The following is a 22,805-nucleotide window of genomic DNA, read 5'->3' as shown; positions in this document are numbered from 1 at the left end:
AGCCTTCCGCAAAAGCATAGTTCCTTTGGATTAATTGGTCTGTTGTTTGGCTATCTTTGCCTTTTTAAAAGTCTAAAAATTATATCAACCTTCAGTGAATGAGTTGCATGCTCTTTCTAATGGGGGTTGCTGTGACTACCACATCTCTGTGAATCACAGTGTAGTTTTAGGGATCTGTTCTTCTCTGATACCAGTTCCCAGAGCCTTTGCATTTTGGGGTCACGAAGTGGACTGTTCTGTAGCTTATATCCACTTTGCAACAGGATACTAAAGCTATTCAGGCAGCTCCTGAATCCAGCAATCTTAGGATCACAGGAGTTTGATGCAGTTTTAAACTCCTGTGTGGGATGCTGCTGGTTCTTTGTTGGTTTGGTTTTGTTTTCTTTTTGACATCTGGGATCTTTGTTTTCATTGGTTCAGTCTAGTGGCTTTTGAGTCAAGTCTGCAATGGCAACTGTTGACTGACTTCCAATTCAGAAGCTTATTAACTACTTAACTGATCTAGGGTTACCCAAAATAAGGACCATTGTTTTTATCCATAACAGTGTTTCTGTGTTGGTGTCATAAGAGTTTGTTTATGCTATGAAAAATCCTATCTTGGTGAGAGGGTTGAAATATGATTTAAGCCTTGTCACAAAGAGTTTGAAATACAATATTCTGGCCTCATTAAAAATGTAGCTATCTTTAGTTAAATTTAAAAAAAAAAAAAGGCAACCAGCTGGCAACTGGACTAGTGCTGCAAAAAGTTGTTTTACTTGCAGCTGTTGTAGTCATGCCATGGCTTTATACAAGCGGTTACAGTGGATCTTAAGGACTGTGTGGAGTGAAGCAGCAGGATTCTCAAGGTTGAGTGGACAGTTTACATGTATGTCTGGTATAGCAACAATTCAGGGATGACCTTTACTGGAAAAAAAAAGAAAAGAGTGTTTGGGGGCAATTCTTTGTAAGCAGACATGGAGGAAGCTGGAGAATTCTGCTTATTTGTTGTTTTCCTGGGTTTTAATCAAGAAGACAACACTGAGGGATTTCCTTTTGGTTTCAGCACCTGGGAGCTTGTTTTAAAGACTGTATGCAATAATTATGACTTCAGTCCCAGGCTCCACGCTCTGTGATTTTTAAATTCTTCCAAAATTAAGTAATTTTAACGTGGATTTCAAAGGGGATATAGTCCGCAGACTGCTCATTCCTGGTAAGCTGCTTAAGTAAAAGTTAGATCACTTTGCTTGCAGTAGAACAGGAAGAAAACCACAAATGGTTAATGCCTAACTTGCGGTGATTAATCATAGAAAATGTGGGCATATTTTATAAGATCAGTATTTTTCAGTGAAAAAAAAAGTAAAAAGTGTTTTAAATTCAAATGTGCAGTTCTTTTAATCCAAAATGGTATTACAAATCTCTGGTTTTCTCTAGATGACTCTTAATTTCTCTAGATGTAGTCTAAGAGTAAAAAGGTAAATTTTCTAACCACCCATCCCAGCAGTAACAGGGCCTTAGAAAAATCAATCACTGTTCCTTTTTTTTGCAGTGCATTATCATGGCCTGCATCAGGTGTAATACAGTTACAAGTGACTTGCAGTAGTTAGTGTAAGAGTAATGAGAGCCCTTAAACTTATACTAAATTTTCAGGACTTAAAGAAAAATTTATTTAGGAAACAGTGTTGAAAGTCTGTGGCTGTACCAACTGAGGTCAGCCTGACAGAGAAGAGGATTTCAGTTGTTCAATACCCATGAAAATTGGGGTGAAAAAAAGTCTTGTAACTATATTCATATGTAACATTGAAAAAGTCTTTCTGATTTGAAATTAGGAATATTTCAGTGTCATTTTTCAGTGTTTATCAAAACCAATTACATAAGCTGATTCTAGTGATGTAGATTCTTATTGATTTTCTTGACAAGAAATTACTGCATATTTTTACATTATTACAATATATTACACTATGTTCATGTGGGTTTTTTTGTCTGGAGGAAAGTTCCTGTGGAAAGGAAATAGGAACCAAACTTTGAAATCTAAAATAAGGACTAAACTGCCTTTCATTTACTTTTCTACCCTTTGAGATGCCAGAAGCAATTTCCTCTTGAAGCTGACTTCCTTTCTGGAAATGATTTTCGTCTCCAACCATGTTGAGGCTCTTTTCTCATTCTTTCTTTCTGACTAACTTGCTTTTTTCCCCTCTGACTTGCTACTGCAGTTGAGAACTTCTGGAGGTAAGTAATTACAGACAAGTTTCTCTCAAACTTTTTTTTTCAGTTCTTCTTCCCCCCCCACCGCCCCCCCTCACCCAGGCAGTCTAGAAGGACAAACAAAGCACTATTGGTGTCCTCTGCAAGAGAGCACTGATAGGGGGCTGGCTGTAAATTGACGTGGCATGGAAAATCTCTGCTAGTTTGTAGCAGCTCTAACATTGCTGCGAAATCACGCCTACTCCTACCAAGTTTGTAGCTTGAAATCATCACGGGTTTGCTGTTTCTGTATAAAAAAATGAATGGAAAGTACCTTCGCTTTTTGATTTGGGAACCAGACTTTTTCTCTATTTGGATTTACAGCTAATAGAAAACAAAATCATAGGGAATTATTTGGTTACTTTTTTTTTTCCTGTAGTGAGAGCGACAGATCTTGCTGCTCCCCCCACCTTTTCCTGCGATTTAATCATTTGCAGATCTTGCCATGGGGTGCGGACTGAGAAAGCTGGAAGACCCAGATGATAGCAGCCCTGGAAAAATCTTTTCTACACTGAAGAGACCACAAGTTGAGACAAAGACGGATTCTGCTTATGAATATGTATTGCTGGATTTTACTTTAGAAGGTATCTTTTTATCTTATATCTTTACTACTCTGAGAATGCAAGGAATAGGATTTAACTTAGTTCTGTCTTGTTTGGCTTACAGTAAATCTTAGATACTTTTATCAAAGCTAGCCAAAACGTAAGACTTTTATTTTGAAACACAAATCATGACGAAGGTCCTCACTTATATACAATTACAATGGAAACTACTGAAGTATTTTTAACAACCAAACCCACCAAATTACACAACTGTCCTTGTTAAGGAAGCTCGCTAAAAACTGTTAGAGATTTTCCGAATTTCCTGTGAGTCACATACTGCCATCCGTACTCACTTTGTATAATGGTTGTCTGAATTCAGTGTGACGGTTCAGAAAATACACTGTGCCTGAGCCTTAATTGAATAACAATTTTTTAAAATGCACTCAACTTCCACAAACAGGCTGTCATTGTCCTTGTTACTTTATGCAGAAGTAAGTCTGTTTCTTATTTGTATACCAGGAGTAGCTTCCCCTCATGGCCGCCTGTCTCTTGGTAGGTATTTTAGTAAGAGGCTTACAGTTTCATCTTACTGTTTTTTTCCAAGTGCTTTACTTGTAGTTGTTGAATAGTCTTTCAAAATCATGACCGAAATGAAACAAAATTTGTATGCGTAGCTGGAGGCAGACAGTGCTCTGTGGGATACTTCCTTCCCGAGGGTGTCCCGTCTCTAACAGAGCAACTCCCTGTTCCACAAAGTTGAAAACATAAACAAGCCCAGATGGCTGCCCTCTGAGAACAGACAGCTCAGTTTTGCAGTTACTTTGTAGTAAATTGCATTTTAGAACAACCCAGTCTACTGGAACTTCCTAATAACAAGGATTTGAAGCAAATGCAATTGCTGGAAGGGTTTGATAAAGGGAGAAGGTGTAAGTGCATGCCTTATTATGTTTTCAGGCACTTTTTCATAAACAAAACTTGGCCTCTGCTTAGTTTTAACTCTGAATTGAAGGGCGGTAGTAATAATTTTATTGAAAATACATCAGTCTGCTCATTGAAAAACTGCAAGATACTGATAGAAGACACATTCTACTAAGTTATAGTACTTGACATCCAAGTCTTGTTTATTTACACAAATAGTTTCTCACTGGCTTGTTCTTTTTGAAGAAACAAACTTTGTGTTGAGTAAGTAGTAGTGGTAATGTACTGGAAATAAAGCTAGGCTGTCTAATGCATATATGACTTACCTACTAATCTACTGATAATAGGATAATAATTTTTTTTTTTTTTTTTTAAGACTGAAGGGCATTTAGTGTTCTTAAATAGTCTGTGTTCTAGATAGTTTTGCTGTGGTTTAAAGTAACAAGTTTCTGGAAGTGTTGTGTAAAGGATTTGTTTTAAAGGTGGTTGTGACTTTTAAGAAAAAGCACACCAAACAAGTGCAAATAAAGATGCATCTCTATTATTTTAATAACCTATCAGTAGAGCAGTAAAGTTTCATTTTCTCCTGTTTAGTCGGATATCCAAAAGTGCTTAGCTTCAGTGGCTTACTGTGGAATTATGAAGACTAAATAACGGTGAGATCAGCTTCAGATAGTTGCTTAATTTTTAGGTTTCTAACTGTAAGTAAGCAGGTGGATTTGTAAACACAGCTGTATTTCTGTTGAATGGTTCTAGCTGTGTGTTTATTTGACCTTAAAATTTTTTTTTTTTGTTTGGGGTCTATACTTTTTAGAGCTAAGATAATGAGTACAGGAAAAAAAAAAGGTGTATATACTGTCTTGGCGGCATTTCTGAATTCTGTTTGCTTATAAAATGTGGGGATCGGCTAAAGTACTGTGGGGAATATGTTGGGCTTTTTTTTTTTTTTTTTTTTTTCCTTCTACTCCAATCAGCTTGCTCACATACTTGTTGCTACTTAAATATCCTTTGGCTAAATGAAACCTAAATGAGAGTCTTTTATATCACTTCAGACCAAAGTTAGTTTTCACTCTGCTGTCAAGTTGTGTTATGTCTTCATGGCACTCTGTGTCTGCTGATTTCCAGAGCAAGATCTTCCCCAACATCTGAGATTTCCGTTTGCCTGAGTGACTTGTTACCACTGGATCTTGCACCAAGTAAAACAGAAAATCTGCACTTAGTATCCTTTATAAGATCCTACAATAAGCTATGTCCTGCATTAAGATAAAAGTATAGCAAGCATAAATGCATTATTTTCATTTAATATGCTTTGTTCTCTGCTTCATCAGATTTATGCTATGTGAAGTTGAAATGAGCCTGCTGGGGAGACTTTCAGGAGTCCCTGATCTTCTCCCAAGCCGTGATGCAGATTAGGTCAACCGTGCTGTAGTCTAAATTTGCTGGCTGGACACCCTGCACGTCTTAACTAGTTATCTATCAGCAGTGTATTGTACCTTGGCTTCTCCCCTCCTGGTCCCCAAAATACTGTCTTCCCTACTGTAGAAATCAGCTTTGAGTTCCATGAAGGTTCTTCTGCATCAAGAGAATCCCAAACAAGAAAATTATAGCCAATCTTATATTTTGGTGGGATTGAATAGTACAAAGGAAAGGGAGCAGTGGACTCTGAAGTGTAATTTTAAATGCCTGTCAAGGATTGTAAATTCTACAGGCCCAATCATGAGGCATATCTCAGTTACAAGAACAGCTGTTATTTTTTGAGGTCAGCCTAACCATTAAGTAGGGATAGTTTGAATACTCCTACTCCAAGCAGAATGTTTTTGCTTTTCCCACAACCTTCCTATTAGGGAAAAGAAGGAATCTTGATGCAGCCCACTAAGATGACATGCTGTGAAGTTCTTGTCACTCTGAATAACAATATGAATATGTATGAAGTAGCTGTTTTGTCATCATCTTCGATATCATGCATCTGAAGCTTACAGCTAGCAAGGTAGCTGTAGTTCTGTTATTTGTAAAAGTATTTTGGCTACCTGTTGACAGTATATCAGGAAGGAAATTAATGAAAAATGGTTAAGACATTTGCAAAATCAGTGAAGTGATGATCACATTGCATACATTCATGCTTTTTTGGCATGTGGACTGTAGAGGAGTTATTCCTTCAATACACATTTAATGTCTTCTGGATTTACTATGAGTGGAATCATGGGAGGGAGGCGTCACTAAGGGCAAAATATCATCTGTCTATGAAAGGGAAGGCTGTAATGTACTGTCTGCTTCAAAAAAAAAAAAAGCAGGCAAAGTAGCACAAAAAAGTGCAACAGCCCAGTCCCTATGACTGAGAATGGCAGAGTTTACATTAATAGGTTGAGTTTGCTAGTTATCAGCAATAAACCATCAATATATGTTAGTGATACTTTTTAGTGGTGTGCATTTCCCATGGTACACTTATTCTGGTTTCTCTTGATAGCTTTTCTGAGCTATTAAGGCTCTTACAGTGACAAGCAAAGTAGGCCTCCATTCCTTTTTCCCTTTAGTAAAAGTTGGTATTTAAAAGTATTTGAGTGTTGCAAAACATTAGTTTCTGGTGGTGGTGTGGTTGTGGTTTTTTTGTTTTGGTTTGGGTTTTTTTTTTAAAAAAGCCCTCCATAACATGTATATATATCAGTATTATCCCCATTTTATTGTGGGAAAGTAGTATAGAGATTGATGTTTTATAGAACATATCACTCATGAACTAGCAGAATTCTAATTCAGTTTATTAGAATAAAAGATTCAGGCAAACTAAAGATTCATATATCTGGTTTATGATACTTTAAAGCAGTAGGATAGGTAGACTTTGTGACTTGCTGTGTCTTTGATAAAGTCCTTAAATTCCTTGCTATTGCCCACCTACAATATAGGGCAGGTAGATAAGAGGATGTAAGAACATGAAATTAACTCTTAATGAATACACTTACAAAGTGGTGAGTGAGATTTATGTCATCACATTTATCTGTTCTGTTTTATATCATTTTTTTAAAATTACAGAATAAAAGAAGAATTGGTGTGTTTAATTGTTTCCAGTTTATTGTATGGTTTGAAAGGGAATGTTTAAAGCAGCATGTTAAAATGTTTGTATCTCAAAAAAAGCATTGTGAGGTCACTTAATTCCAATTGAGGCATCCTTTAATACAGTTGAACACTGGTCTTAATGCACTGAAAGTCTTGCAAAGAGAGGGACCTGTCAGAACACAAAAAAGTATGTCACTTGCAGCAAGGGTCACTGATAGAGACCATCAAATTCCAAGCCAAGCTGTCTTTTCGTAAGAGTTCATATCTGCAAAGGATGAAAATTTTGATGATGGCAAATATATGCTGGCATAATTGCTCTTCAGTTACTGTCTGTATATGAGTATTGATTTCCTGCTTTCTGAGAGCATCTACAATTCCAGTTGGAGTTGAGGGGCACAGGAAATACTGACCATCAGACTGACTGTGGCAGAATGTCGTCTATTACTAGTGTGGAATCTTCCTTTTTCTCTGTACAAAAGCTGTGGACCAGACTGTTCAAAAACAGTTCTCCAAAAAGTTTTCCCTTTATCTGTGTAGTTTCCCCCAATAGCTGTATAGTACCTAGCTGTTGCCTTTTGATTGGAAATGCTTGCACACTCTCAGACAGATCCTCCTTAGAAATTAAAACACCACATAGCTTAGGTGACATGTACTTAGGTCTACTGGAAAAAGGAATTGGGACTATGTTAAAAGTTCAACCTACAATCCACAGATCACTTCTAAGGATCAAAAAAAATTTTTGAAGAAAAACAAACCAGTTGTTCTATGCTTAAATTTGTTGTACGGGAATTTACCTCACAGCTAGGGTTTAAGGATACTGCTTCAGTATGTTTAAGGCTTTGGCTAGGCAAAATAGTTGCTTTGTTAAGTTCAGACCTATTGGGTCTTTAGATGTTGATGCTGCTCTTAAATTAGCTTGGCCAAGCTAGATCCAACAGAAAGTGTTGCCAAATAGATTAAAACCAGATCATATTAACTTGTAAAAATACATACTTCAAGTAGTTGAATACTGTTAAATCAGCTGCGAATCTGCCTTTTCTTGTATAAATAGAACTGTAGTTTTTCAGTAAATGCCTTGGGATGGATTTTGTGTGGTTTATATAAAAGGAACACCCAAAAAGTATATGGGCATACATAGTATAACGTGCATCTCTTCTGCTTTCAACACTTTTAGCTTCCCCAAATCCAGAAGTTATCAAGATCAGTTCTGTGTTGGATATAGCATCTAAGGTGGAAGAATATTACAGCAAAGGATATATTGTAGGAGCTGTTCATCCTATTATACTGCCAATTGGACGTAGAAGGAATTTCCCTGCAAGTCACATGTATCGAGTGGTACTTTCACGATTAAAATTAAGGTAACAGTGAAATAATTTGAATACATTGATCCATTACTTAAGCCATTTGTAAGTGGATTGCTCAACGTGCATAATTTATTACCAGCTTGAAATGAGCACCTCAGAGAATCAAATAACTGTTCCTTGTCTGGAAAGGTGAGCAAGTTAGTAATGTTTTTTAATTAACACTAAGTACACAATAGGCTAATGTTTACTTTGCCTTAGTAAATGTCAAAAAAAAAAAATTCAAAGTTGCTTATCATAATTTGTGGGAAGATAAATTGTTGGTTTAGCCTTTTATATTTAATACATTTTTATAATAAATTATCACCTGTCTTAGAACCTGCAGCGAATACAAGATTAAACAAAACACTAAGAGTAATAAGCTGCTTTAAATTCTCTCATGTCTGTTTTTTCTTCTTCATTTTCAAAACTTTAGTGTTTTTACTTTTCCCATAAGAGCATTATTCAGGGAAAACGAGCTATAAAGTGTGAATCAGTTTGTCAGAGAGAGTTTATTTTTCCTTCTTAATAAGAAAGAAATAATCATTCTGTGATTGGAGGTCATACAAAAGCTTGGTTTTGACACTGAGAGAGCATCAAGAGTTTGTGTTCATGTTCCAGTTCCATAGTCTTGCTTATTACTCCTGGTTTTCCTGCATTGTTATCACCATGTGATCATAAAAGAAAATGTACAAAGAAATTTTACTATTAGTTCCTTTGAATGCAAAGAAGATAACCTTTTGTTCTTGCTCTGAATAACTAGAAAAGTGGATTTCTTATTGCATTAAGAGCTGTCATGCTTCCCCTTCTCTTCTGAGTCCTAGTGCGATGCACAAAGCTGCTTTCATTTTCTTTGGAAGACCAGAAGGGTGTGAGTCGGAAGGTGCCCCCTGCCACTCCAGTAATGCTTCCGTAAACCATGGTTCATTTGAGGGAGCTTCTCAACTGCTTTGCTTAAACAAGCATTGTCCATGGTATTTGCTGCTCATACAACTTAACCTTTATAAATTCATCTGCTAACAAGGTGAATGTTGTCCATGTGGGCAAATGCTTTGAAAAGTAAGAAAAGCAGAGTACTTGCTTTCTGGAGCTGAGGCTTCTAAGAGCTGAGTCTGCCAGCACACAGCTCCCACGACTCACCTTATCCCTGTAGATGTGGGATCTTTATGAAGTTGGGATTTGAACCTTTAGGACCTTGAATAGGTGAAGGATGAGACCCTGCAGCCAACATGTGAAACTGTTGGGTGTAGATTCCCAATTTCCTGTGCAGGCGCCATATGTACCTGTGTTGGTTTTCCTATAGGCAATACACCTTCTCTGACTACTGTCTCGAAAGTAACCTTTTATATTTGTGTCTCATTGATGTTTCATTCTAAAGCAGGTGGTTGTGTGAAGGAAACATCAAATAAAATCACATTATATTATTGGTATACACCAAATATTGTTGTCTGAGTAGTAACCTAACTAGCTTTAGATAAAACATGATGAATACTATTCTTTAACTTTAAATGGTGTCGTGATTTAACCCCACCCTGCAACGAAGCACCAGTCAGCCACTCACTTCCGCCCCATCCAGTGGGGTGGGAGAGAGAATCGGGGCGGGGGGGAGTAAAACTTGTGGGTTGAGACAAGAACAATTTAATAGAATGGAAAGGAAGAAAATAATAATGATAAGAACAATAATAAAATGACAATAATAATAATTAAAAAATCAGAACTATACAAAACAAGTGATGCACAATGCAATTGCTCACCACTGGCCGACCGATGCCCAGTTAGTTCCCAAGCAGCAATCCCCTCAGGCCAAATCCCCCCAGTTTATATACTGGGCATGACATCACATGGTATGGAATATTCCTTTGGCCAGTTTGGGTCAGCTGCCCTGGCTGTGTCCCCTCCCAACTTCTTGTGCCCCTCCAGCTTTCTTGCTGGCTGGGCATGAGAAGCTGAAAATCCTTGACTTAGTCTAAACACTACTTGGCAACAACTGAAAACATCAGTGTGTTATCAACATTATTCTTATACTGAATCCAAAACATAACACTATACCAGCTGCTAGAAAGAAAATTAACCCTATCCCAGTCGAAACCAGGACAAATGGAAGTTAAAGCTTGTTGGAATCTCAAATCTGAGTGATTTAAACACTACCTAACCCAAAGTAATTGTTACTGCAATGTATTTCTAGTAATTGCCTACACTGTATTTCATAAAATAGCTGCAACTCTGCTTTAGTTAGAAAAACTAAATAGCAGCACGTTAACAGTGTGAAAGTACCATTTCTATTCATAGCGTGTTTTCTACAAAACTGAACCTGTTTTGTGCTTGCTACATTTATAGCTTAAATTTGTATTTTTTTCATTATCAGAGATTTTGGGGTTTGTTTATTACAAAATCAGGGCTGTTTGTCAATAAAGCTCAGTTTCCAAAAGATACCTATTGACAGTCTTCAGATGAAATTCCTGTTAAATTATTAATTTCTTACCCTGACATTGTAATATACAGTACCTGCCACTTTGTGTAAGAAACAGAACAAAACACCAAAAATCTGAATTCTAAATAAAAGCATGAAGAAGTATTGCCAGGGCATTGCCAGGATTTCATTCATAACTGTTCCAAAAGAAAAGAATTCTATGTGCAAGCATTTGCCCAAGTTAGCGGCAAACTACTGACAAAGACTGCTTTCTTCCTGTGTTCTAGCCAGAAGCATGCAGCACCCAGAGGACAAAGCCACCCCAGGCTGGTGATTGAGGAATGTCCTTTAATGTATGAAACACTGACAAATGAGGTAGTGAAAGAACTGTTAGAAAAGGTAATGGAGGTTTTTTTCAAACTTCTCTTCAGACTTTTATTTCTACCATACATGTAAATTATATTTAGTGGTTGATATCTTTTAAGTTTGAGTTTTAACCTTGGTTTATTTTATAGAAGCTACAAAGGCTTTTCTTGATGCGATAGGAATTATTTTTCTTCACTAGTTGCTTTTTCTAATTTAGGACTTATTACTGAGCTCTGTAAAGCTTTGGGAGACTGGCTGCTTGCACCACTGAAAGCAGAATTGGGCCCAAACTCTCAGTCACTCTTAAAAATGCTTGCATGGTAGCTTTTTTTGGAATTAATATTAAAAAAAACCCTGAAGTCTTATGTTGTTCTGGGTTAAGTAAGGTATTCCTAATGAACATGAGTATATTCAATTTCTAAGACAGATTTTTTTCATTCTTTGACAGAACTACAAAATACACAGTAACTGTTTTGAAAATACTGTATAGTTAAAGAAAACTAAACCTCCACTGGAATGTAAGCTTTAGTTCTAGTTCTTTTTGTGTTTAACTTCCTCTGCAAAATTGAAGACTTGCTGAAACAGGAAACGATTGTTATTACAAGAGTTAGAGTGATATCTTTTATATTAGTTGCCAAGGAAAGAAGTAGAGGAAGAAGCATATTGGAGATCTTTAATGATCTTTGAAATCATCACAGAGTTGTTTAAAACTTCTAAATGGCTTGTTTTGAAATTTTTAGGTGTTTCAAATTTAAAATGGGATTCCATTACACATTTATACTGTATGTATATTGCCAGGTTGGTTGTATAGCATACCAGACAAACATTTAAAGGAGAAATACACTTGATTCAGTCTTGCAAACAAATCTGGTACAGAAGTAGCGTGTGAAAATAATTTTATTTTAAAATGCTCCCAGTGTTTGAAAAAACTGAGCCAGTAATCCAGTAAAAAAATTACTTGTTTCAGATCTTAAAAAAAAAAAAATTGTCATATTACCTCTTTTTCTGCATGTTGCTTGTCACATTTAAAATTATTTTGGTTGTCTTGGAAGCAGCAGCTCTGTATAATCAGAGTGATTGGCATATTGTATCATTGCTGTACATACATAATGGTGATAGATAGTAACAATTCAGTCTATCATGGTACTAAAAAGGGATTATAGTACCATAAACTATTTGAGTGTTACTCACTCTGTTGATACAATAGTTTGTGAGTTAACTGGATAGAGATCCTTCCCTCTCTGCCCTCACTTAATCCAGTACTTCCTAGGTGATGTCTTCTTCCTGGGCTGGGTGTCTGTATTTTCCCGGAAAGACTTCATTGCACAGGGGAGCTTGTAGCACAAGATGGCAGTGGGATCACCTTCCTAAATGGCAGCACTTCTTACTCCAGCAAAAAAACCTCCTCCCTCCAAGAATAGACACACATCCCACAGGTGGCACGTATTCTACAGTTGTATTTTGAGACTTCAGTGCAGAGAAAAAGACCCACCACTGGTTGAAAGCAGAGTTAAGGAGGGTTTAATTTGCTTCTAGCTCCCTCCTTTCTCTGCTCCTTCACTATTCTCAGTAATAGTGAAGCTGAGTAGCCTCCAAGGGAACCAGGGGATAATGAATCATGACACGTGACAAATAGATATTTCTATAGTATTAGTGGTCAGTAATTTTAGTATGACTGGTATCACATGTTTAGAGAAACAGTACTATTTATTACACCAGTATACCGCTTATCACTACGACACAGCAAGTAAAATACTTTGGATTTGTTCTAAATAAAGGACTTTGTATACACTAAAGTCAGTACCAGTGTTGGCCACCGTTCTTGGCCTGAGTCCAAAGATGTGCTGGAAGACTTCCATTTACTTTGAAACATGGGCAGCATACAAAGACAAGCCACCCTTCTATAGTACAGTGTTGTGTCTTTATGTCCTTGAAAATCAGCAGTTTAGTTAAACAGAACATGAATATAAAAGTTTTTTTAAAAAAAAGTTACATGCAATTCTAAAATCACTTTGCAGACAGATTTCTGTTGTAAATACAGGTTAACGAAGCTGCTAAAAGAGGAAAGAAGTTTGTGGGATTTGTAACGCAACATTTTCCTCAGCCTAAAGCCTGTAATGGAACAAGCGCAGATGGAAGTACAGAGGTGGAATCAACACTGGGCAGAAGAAATAGGGAACACAGAAGAAGAAATTCTGATGAAAACTATAAAAACTGGAATGAAGGGACATTGAGTGGTCACTCATCTGAGAGTGGGATAGAGGAGGAAATGCAAGCAGAAAGCAGTCTGCTACAGGATGCAGATTTCCAGTTTGGAAAAGAAGTCAGCCCTGTTAAACCACGAAAAGGAGACGGTAATAAATGCTGCTTGTTTATTGCAGAAATAAGGTATTTTATTGAGCTGTTGTTTTAAAAAGGTGTTGGAAAGAAATAACAGAACAGCATGTTCTATTGTATCAAATACTGGTTTTGGAAGATGCATCTTCCTTAAATGCATATGTGTTTCTAATAAAGTTGCCAGTGGAAGAAACAGAAGAAGTATTTACGTTCTGCTCTATGTATGCGTGAACTGTGGTAATATATTAAATTGATATTTCAGTTTTCATATAGACTATTATAAATGTACTGTCATAATTCTAGTTTGTTATTTAAAGAAAAAGGGAAAAACGCAAACAAACCCCCCAAAATCTCCCACAGCATCATTCTGATTTTAAATGTGGTGCGAACAGATAGCTTTTTTTGCTTGATACGTGTATAACAAATATGGGGCAGTAAAAATCTTTTCATTTAGAAGGATGCAATTGTTTTAAAACCTTTTCCTAAATACATATAGTTTTCACTTAATATTAAAACATAAACATGTAATGGATTTCCAAGAATATGTTATGATGCCAGTTCTGCCTTTTTCAAAACAGAGCTGTCTCAAAGAGAGCCCCTTCCAGCCAGAGCTGTAATGTTACGTGCTTCTAGCCAACTCACATAATGTACAGCAAACAAATCCGTTCCTAATGGATTCTTTCTGGTTAACATGCCTTCAAGAAGGATCCTGAAAGAGATCACTTAAATTAATGTATTGACCATGAAATCAAAGAGGATAATTGTTACAAAATGAATTTACGCTAGAGAAAAGTAAGCATTAAAAAGTTGTGTGGGAAGGAAAAGTATCATTGAAAAATGTTGGTGCTGTGGTAGAAAACTTAGTTGTAGAAGAATCTGAGATACTTAGTGTAGTCTGTGTGGGAGAGATTGCCTGAAACAGTGACTTCTGATACTGAAGCGCTAAGGCCTCCTGGCTTGCTAGGAAGAAAAGGTGAAAAGGAAGAGGTAATCTAAAGCAGGAGAACTAATGCAAGACAGTATTGTGGAGAAAGCAGGCAGCATGAAACTTTCATGTCAGATTCCATTTTGACATAATAGGTTCTTCCCTGATGGGCCAGACATGTTTTAAGTGCTCTCAAAACCAACCTTTTCACTTTCCTGTTAAGAGTTAAGCACCCTCTCCAGTTTGTAGACTGTCAGGATAATGACTCTAAGCACTGAGATAATCAATGTCCCTGTTATTTTCAACACTTGAATTAAAGCAGTTCTTGTACAACTGAGCCTTTATAGCATGATCTGTTAAAGCTTAACTCTTTCCTTACAGCTTGAAATAGTGGGTTTGCTATACGTAGCAGAATAGAAATCCTGTAAGTAAAAAGTGAAAAACTCTTGGTTCTGTTAAGGAGCTTTGTTTGTGCAGACTGGTGTGACCAGGTAGATAAGCAACCAGTGCATCCTCTACGTGCAGTGTTCTCAGGAAATTCTTCAAAAAGCTTTGGCAAGAATATGCCAGGCTTCTCTGTACTAGTCAAATACTCAGTAAAGTTACTGGAGTTCATAAGACAAAACTTCTTAAAACTTAACCACCTTTCTTTGCAAATGTTGTATGTAACCAACATTTAAAAAAAATACTGGTGTGAATTTTCAAAGCAAGCCTTACATGCGTGTAGGCATGTACTGCCACTTCAGTATGCTATTTCTATTTAGGTCTCCTCAAAAGATGCAAAACTGTCTGAGTTCTAGATTTGGAGGTCATAATGTATGAATTTTGACTATTAATACGCCACTTGCAGAGGCAAATTTCTAATACACGTGAGCAATTGAATAGTTGTATTGAAACTTGATTATTTTTTTCTGAAGAACAAATATAAAAGTGATCTCACTTTAGTATATGGGAAAGGAAATTAAGGTTTGTCAGGGTAAACACATTTATGCTAATACAACCACCTGTGGAGGTGATAAAATAAAACTCTATAGAAAGGAGAGTCATCTCTTACTGACAGAATTCAAAATTTTGTCCTGAATTTACCTTATTCCAGGTACCTAATGTCTCTTGCAGTGGGTGTGGTAACACTCCTTAAAACAGAGAGGGGCTCTCTCAGAGATTGATTCAGACTACTTACAGTCCAAATCCTACTTTCAAAATCTCCCTCTATTTCTGGAGTGTAGAGAGGCTAGTGTCTTAAGTGGGGTCGTCTAAACCAAGTTCCTTTGTTTTGGCAATGTGAATACTTCTGCTTTCTAGAGGTTAGTTTGTGTTGATTTAGGCTGCTCCGATGTTGACGTATTAGACAATCTGAGAGCATTTTTTGGCAACTGCTTTGTGTTATTTCTCCACAGCAGTGACATACTTGTGAGTGTATTTGTACAATACATTTGTACAGCTAGGACTTCATAACTTGTTATCAGTGATTTCCTAAAATGCTATGGATTTGTTGATTTTAATTTTTGATGAATGCTTGTTTATGAGTGATTTTGTAACAGCAGTGTATTAATGCCTAGATATAAAAAGCATTTGAGGATACGCAGGTTTTGTATGCTTAACTCACTCATCAGTTATTTTGTGGGAAACCCCAGTAAGCAACTAATTATACTGGTACTTAAGTAATCTTGAGAAAATAATGGGTAAAAATCAATATTGTACAATGCATTCCTAATATTTAAAAATTTAGAAAATGGTTTTTAATCTTCGGTTATAGTAATTTCAAATATTTGTAGTCGGAAGTTCCATGAGCAGCAGAAATGAAGCCTGTTTCCACTGGGTTTTTCTTAGCTCTAGTGTATTTTCTCTATGTAAAACCCACTTACCTGAAAGGTCCCATGACAACCCAACTGTAATATATTAAAATTTTTCTCGTATCCCAGAGTGTTACCCCCCTCACACCTCGTCCTCAGTGTGTTTAGGGCTCAAGCTGAGTACAGTCACATCAGGAAACAATTCTGAAAACTGTTGCCTAGAATTAGAAAACTGTTGCCTAGAATTAGAAAACCACATTGAAATAAGAGATAAATAATATTTTTGAGTACTGTTTTCCAGGGGTTCATTCTTCTTCCTTTTTCTTTTCTTAGACAAGCTATACACAGTCTTCAATGTTTTTGATGATGATTCTACCTGCTGGACCTATCACGAAGGTGTTTTGTCTATGAAAGTAACAAGAAAGGGGCCAGTTATTAGTACACTGGAAGCAGACTGGCTAGAATTAACCACATTTTATTATAAACAAGGATTGTCCTTAATTGATTCTTTTGTACACTGGGAAACTTCTAAAGGTGAGTACTGTCCCATAATATCATGAAGCTTTTACTTGTTTAAGTAGAACTACATAATTTGCAAAAAGTAGATCATGTTTTGCTTCTTGGTGTGAAGGGCAATATGTAAACAAGTTCAGATAGTCATTGTAAATTCATAGAATCTGATATCTGAAGAGGGAATAACTTGTTTTCTGGGCAGTTATAGCGGTGAATAATTGAAATTTCTGCTTTGTTTTATCAAATAGAGGATTTCCAAAGCAGGAAAGTAGTGTAGCATTATAATGAAATAAACCTTTTGTTCAAGTTGTTTTTTCTTTGTTTTGTTTTTTTAAAGGAAAAGATAATGGGGAAAAAAATCATTAGATTGGTATTTCCCTGATGTTCGTATTCTGCTGCTCATTGTAGATACTGTGCTGCACTCTGTTCAAAATTTCTAATGAAACAAAAGAGCACCTTGAGTTCTCATTGTGCTTACTGTACCGTTAAACCTAAGGCAGACTTTCCGTGCTTCCTGCTTTCTCCAGCTCTTTGCTGGGCTTAAATTCTTTCCAAAACACCAAATTGCATTAAAATTTGACTGTTGATCCTGAAGTATCACGATGTTTCTGCGGGTTGTTCTGGTCAGACGTGGACAAATGCGGCGAGTAGAGAAATATGTTTTTATCCTTGCCCTCAACTGTAGGCAGATCCTCCAGGACCTTTTCATACAGCTGGAAGAGGTCTTCCCTCATCCCTCCTGCATCCTGTGCTCTTCTGCAGGAATCTACCAGCTCAGTTAACACTCACGTTGCTACAATGATAGAGCTTCAGGTCATAGGATTTTCAGATTTCCTTCGTCATTCTGCCAGTTTCAGTTGGATCTCAGTTTTTACTCTCCAGAGAGCCTCCTAGCTCGTTCAGAGTTCCTAGCCTTCATCCTCCTGATGAATAGACACAAGCCTGATGTCAGCAGTGCCACTGCTGGCCCAGGCCCATCGCTGCACACCCTGCTGAGCCCAAAATCCTGCGCTTTGGCAGAGCTGTCAGACAGTGCTGTACCACTGCTGACAACAGGAGAAGCTCTTTATTGGCTGAAGTGTTTTGAACTCTAAAACTCTGTTGTTGGTAAAATATGTAATTAAGAGATTCATTTCCGTTTGAACTGAATTTGTCTGAAAGCCAAAAATTAGAAGTGTTGCAAAAAATAGTGTGTAGCTACTGTTGTGCAATTACTTGAAAATAATGTGAAGAAAATGGTTATCCTCTAGTGTTAGGGGAACAGACCAAGAGAGTCTGACATAGTTAATAATTTCAGAGTGTATTAATTATTGTAATAAATGTTGTTTGATAGCAAACGTAGAATTTATACTTCACTAATACTTAGTCTTTGGTTGGATTTGTTCATGTCTTGCTTGTACTAAGTCCTCAGTTGTTGGTGTTCCTTTAAAATTGCTTATGGCAGTTCAGTGTAAGCAAGCAAAACACAGGGCTGCAGTGGAGAAAAGTCTTGTAGAAAGTTTGTTGAAAAGGTTTCAGAGACCCTAAACAATTTTTGCAATACTCAGGCTGATTATCAAGTGCAGTAGTTTACTTAATAATGTATTAAAGCAGCTTTCATAAGTCATTTTACATCTGCTTCTTACATGAATTATACAAGGAGGGTAGAATTAGTGGGGTTTGGAGTAGTTTTTATATTTACTGTATGTCTTAATGCTTTTTCTTCTGATATTCTGATTTAAAATAATATGCATTCAGCATCCCCTTTGCAAGGCTTGGATTAGTGAAGGGCTTAAAAAAAGTTTTAAACAAAATCTTTGGAAGTCAGATGATGTGGGTTCTTCAAAAATCAAACCCTGAAAATAATAAGAACGCTTCAGTTTTCATTGTTGGTGGTAGTTTAGTTTTGAGTGTGCATCACTGCATTTCTGTAGCTTTGCAATAAACTAGATTCAGTGATTGTCAGAGGAACACAAGCGTATCAACATCACTATATTTACCTCAGATTGAATTTGGCAGCTAGTCTCTCTCAAACTGCATATTTTGTGCACATAAACAGTCTAGTGGCGCAGTTTGTATTGGTCATCTTTTTTGCTCTTAAATTATAATTCCTATCTATTGAAGTCAGTGGAAGAGCAAAGTTTCCTTTGGGGGAGGAGAGGTGAGAAATCAGACTCCTAGTTTTCAATACAGATCTTTTAGAGCTGGAAAATAACTGTCTGGAGATATGTTACAATTCACTGAGGGGTGTTTTTGGCAGCTGTTGAAATTAATCTTTGCAGCTGTTGTCCAACAACAGTTTTACAGTCTTCCCATTCCCTTGTAGCTGTCTGCTCTTCTCTACGTGAATAACTATCCCATCTTTAATACGCAGGTTATGACTTATTTAGGGATTTCATGCTGCCTCTTCACAGCAGTTGGTGCTTCTCCTTCAGCCCCACTTGACTGGTATGTGTTTCAGTTAGACTCATGGGTGGGTCTGAATTAAACTGGATGTATTCAAAGGCACAGCTCACTGTGTGGATGGAATTCTGCAGCGGATCAAGTGTCTGTAACCACAGTAAGAAATTAATTTAGCTACTGAGTTCTTAAGCTAAAATGTTTGTTCTTCAGGTGAACATTGAAGAGATGAAAGTTTCGCATCCAACAGAGGGAAACCTGAAATGCTTTTTGGGGGAGAAAAAGTATTTATGCACTTGCACTAATTACTGGAATTACTTCTTGTATGTCTGCATGTGCATTTAATTATCATCTTCACCTTACTTCTGTTTGTTTGCTTTTAGACTGTGGTGTCTTTAGCAGTAGTTGTCCTTTTATACAGCTTTAGTGAAATGAGCAAATTTTAGCTATTATTTTAATAAAAATAAAAACACCAGATACAAGTCAGGCAGCTGCAGAAATCTTCCTCTGGTTTGGACTCTATGGATGTTCTGCAAAGTCAGCAGAATTCTGTTGCTACCAGGATCAAAATGCAATACCCAATTTAAGGTAGGAGGAAGTTTTAACACAAAAAGAATAAAAAAAAAATAATTATCAATTACCAACTTCTGTGTTCTGCTGCCAAAAGAGGATGCAGTCATAAAAACAAGCCAGGTAAGTTCTCTTTTAGCAGCCATTTGGACCATTGTAGTGTTTCCTCCATTTGTAGCTGCCTTGGAGGCTCTCATGATCATAGAAGTACCTAAGATTAGTGGAAGTGCTGTGGCAATGTTTTTGCTTTTTCTGGTTTGTGTTATCTGTCATGCAGGTGAATCAGTTAGCCACACGTAGCTTTTTCAATAGAGGTGATTTTTGACATAGTACACTTTATCAGTTTGTCTCAAAATACCACTGAGTTGGAGGTATCTTATGTCAATAACTGTTTAAAATTCAGTTATTCTATCACACTTGAAAAATGATAGAAAAAGAAATATTCTAACATGTTCCAAGTGGACTGCCCATTTTAAGTATCTGCCTGAACACTGAAGAAAGGTCGAAGTCCATGAATTTATAGGATTGAGTATTTATGAATTATTAGGAGCTGTGCAGATATTCATATGTTTGTGCCTGAGGCCATATATTCAGGTCCATGTACAATTGCATTACATTTATGTGTAATCTAAAAATAAAATAACATGTCCAATATCTCCACAAATGCGTGGAAGAGATACGTATGCATGCAAGTACCTAGATAATCATAACTCAAACTACATAAATCTGCAACATGCAGTATATTAAAAAATAGTATGAAAACATAGTTGGTGTTTTATGGTACATTAACAAGCATGCTCAAAAAATGGGAATTTCTGGTTTACGTAGCACAACTTCTGTGCCGATCCGGTCAGTTTTTAAAACCAGACCAGTTGTATTCCGTAAGTTTTCTTTGTTCGCTAGGTGGTTTTTTTCTTTATCTGCCTTCCCTGAAGCTGTGGCAAAAACAGTCATCTCTTTACATCTCTTTGTGCGATATTGGAGAGGATTTAAATCTGATATTCTGAGGATTACATAATTTTACTCTTCAAATTTAGTTTAAGGTAGTCAGCTGTCAAGGTACATCTGCACAAAAGGCTTCCCAGTGGCTCTTAGAAGCAAAACCAGAAAATGAACCAATATTTGATGCACAGCTTTAGTTTGTGCCAACCGGATACTGTCAGGCTTCGACAAGTGAGTCTGGGAGTTGTGCTCTGAAACTTCCTTCCCATCAGGAATCTTCCTACAATTACTTCTGTTTCAGGCTCTTCCTGTGGCCATTTACGTATTTATTTAAGTAACAGTAGCTAGACTTTGCACTTCATGCTTCATTTATATTTATGCTCTCTCCCACCATGCCAAAAGCCACACTTATTGTAAGGCATACAATATTGAAGTTGAATAAAGAGGGTTTGTGTCCATCTGCTGCGGGGGATATGTTGAATACAGAAAATTGGAATTCAGATTTGAGCATGGAAGTGGCTAATGCTTTTGAGAAAACGAAACAGTTCATAGTTCAATTTTTGTAGAAAAAGGGGGTTTGAATAATAACTTGACTTGCATACTTCATCAAGTTGTAACTAGATGCAGAAGTAACATCAAATTTGAGTTATTTGCTGTCTCAGTTAATTTTATTTTAGAGGACTGTTCAATGAGAAAAAAACAAGCCCATGTGTACACCTCAGTAAGATATCAACCTAAAACTTTATATTTCAGTTAATATTTGTCTTTATGTTCACAGGGGACTATTTGCCCAAATCTTTAGAAGGATTATTTATCTATGAAGAAGAAGGTGCTGGGGTTCCAGGTTCTAACAGGAAAGGAAATGATGCAATAGTTGTTGAACAATGGACAGTCATTGAGGTAAATTGGTGATTATTTAGCAATGCTATTTCCTACTTATATTTTTCTTTGTTTTTCCTTAGAATGCTTGTACCAGTGTTTGATAAACATTCGGGATGGTTTCTTGAAGCCACCTGCATAAGCTAAACTAAAGCCTTGAATCATAAAAATGAAGTCAGGCCTGTGGCCATTGTTCAATGCGCATAAAAGAAATATGCTGCAGGGATTCTGGCCTGACATTTACAAATGTTCATACCAACAAATACAACCACCAGAGAAAGTGTTGTTTGTTTGGGGTTGTTTTTTTTTTAATGTATGTGTGTCAGACCAATGTAGACATAATTTCAGCAAGTGCAGCTCCACTGATTATGTGCTGAAGTATTTTTAAATAAAAAGGGGAAGAAAATAGCAAAAACTAGAAACAGAACAAGAAGAAATTGATAGTGAATTGAGTATGGTTTTCAGATGTATGTTCTTAGTAAAATTTTACTGCTAAATATGGAAGACTTCATTTTTTCCTAATAAATTACATGTACTACTGTAGCATGGTACAACAATAAAATTATTTAATGTTTTTTAATATTTTAATATTAAGATTATTGGTATGAATTAATGACATCTGAAAGTAATCGTTGGAGGATAAAAAGGGCTTACTTCTGAAATATTCAATGATAAATAAATTTACCAATGTGAAAAGAAACAGCATAAAATTAAGACCTTGTATATATTAAAAAAAAAACCCAAACAAAAAAAACAACCACCAAAACCCAAAAACTTAAGTATATAGCTAGATTAGATGCTTGCTATTCAGATGTGAACTAAAAACCTTAAATACATCGAGACACCTATTATGGTGTTTAAAAAGTTTTAGGCATTAATTTAGCAACATGGTAAGTTTAACAAGTGAGATGTGCTTCGAATGTCTTGCTGAATCAGGGCTCATACCTAAAGTTAATATGTTCTGTCTGTTTTCCTAGACTTCTGTAGTCTTGAACTTTTCAAAATTTTTTCAGATTGGAATAGTGAATCTCCACCAAATAACATAGTTCAATGTCATCTCAAAGGAATATCTCGTTATAAATGAGAGGAGAGTCATTGTAATTTTTGTAGAAATGCAAATAAAACCTGTACAGAGTCTCTTTACTACTTTTTATAATTATTAATATAGGGGTGTGAAATTAAAACAGATTATGGACCTTTATTGCACACGCTGGCTGAGTTTGGATGGCTCCTGACCTGTGTCCTGCCTACACCTATCGTACGACATGACAGGTACCCAAACAATAGATTATGGCATTTTTGGCGTATACCTCTCAGAATTATCAAGTGATTACTTGCATACTTAAATGTAAAAGGAAGAAAAATACTAATAATGTTAACTTCATATAAAATTTGAGATGTAAGTAGCATTATGGTGGAATCTTTTTTACCACACTGTTTTAGGACTACTGACTTGAGTGAGTTTCAAACTAGATCAATAATCCTAAATTTAAAATACACTGTTTATATCTAAAATTAAAGGTTTTACTTAGGAAACTTTTTATCACATACCCAGTCTCTGGCAATGGAGCAGTGATGGGGTTACTCATATATGCTTCAAGTTTAAACAAGTGTTGAAATGTT

The 22,805-nt window shown here is 36.4% G+C and overlaps 1 protein-coding gene across 6 annotated transcripts in view; it reads left to right on the top strand.

Annotated features, from left to right (window-relative positions):
- Positions 1–2,126: 2,126 nt before the first annotated feature.
- The window catches only part of RFTN2 (raftlin family member 2), a 37,600-nt gene continuing 16,921 nt past the window's right edge, over positions 2,127–22,805 (top strand). Inside the window, exons 1-8 of one of the 6 annotated variants that reach the window (XM_041124442.1) lie at positions 2,127–2,205; positions 2,658–2,804; positions 7,903–8,086; positions 10,766–10,877; positions 12,886–13,198; positions 16,233–16,433; positions 21,082–21,203; positions 22,351–22,454. In XM_041124442.1, coding sequence (XP_040980376.1) covers positions 2,666–2,804; positions 7,903–8,086; positions 10,766–10,877; positions 12,886–13,198; positions 16,233–16,433; positions 21,082–21,203; positions 22,351–22,454 — 1,175 coding nt within the window. In that variant the 5' untranslated portion in view covers positions 2,127–2,205; positions 2,658–2,665. Of the gene's footprint in view, positions 2,206–2,359; positions 2,805–3,613; positions 3,689–4,805; positions 5,668–7,902; positions 8,087–10,765; positions 10,878–12,885; positions 13,199–16,232; positions 16,434–21,081; positions 21,204–22,350; positions 22,455–22,805 lie in introns of those variants that run through there. The other 5 variants (XM_030017909.2, XM_030017910.2, XM_041124443.1 and 2 more) reach the window with 5 other exon arrangements.

The sequence above is a fragment of the Aquila chrysaetos genome, chromosome 6 (assembly GCF_900496995.4).
Source record: "Aquila chrysaetos chrysaetos chromosome 6, bAquChr1.4, whole genome shotgun sequence".
Lineage (NCBI taxonomy): Eukaryota > Metazoa > Chordata > Aves > Accipitriformes > Accipitridae > Aquila > Aquila chrysaetos.
The sequence above is the reverse complement of the archived record's forward strand: the minus strand, read 5'-3'. Positions and strand labels throughout refer to the sequence as shown.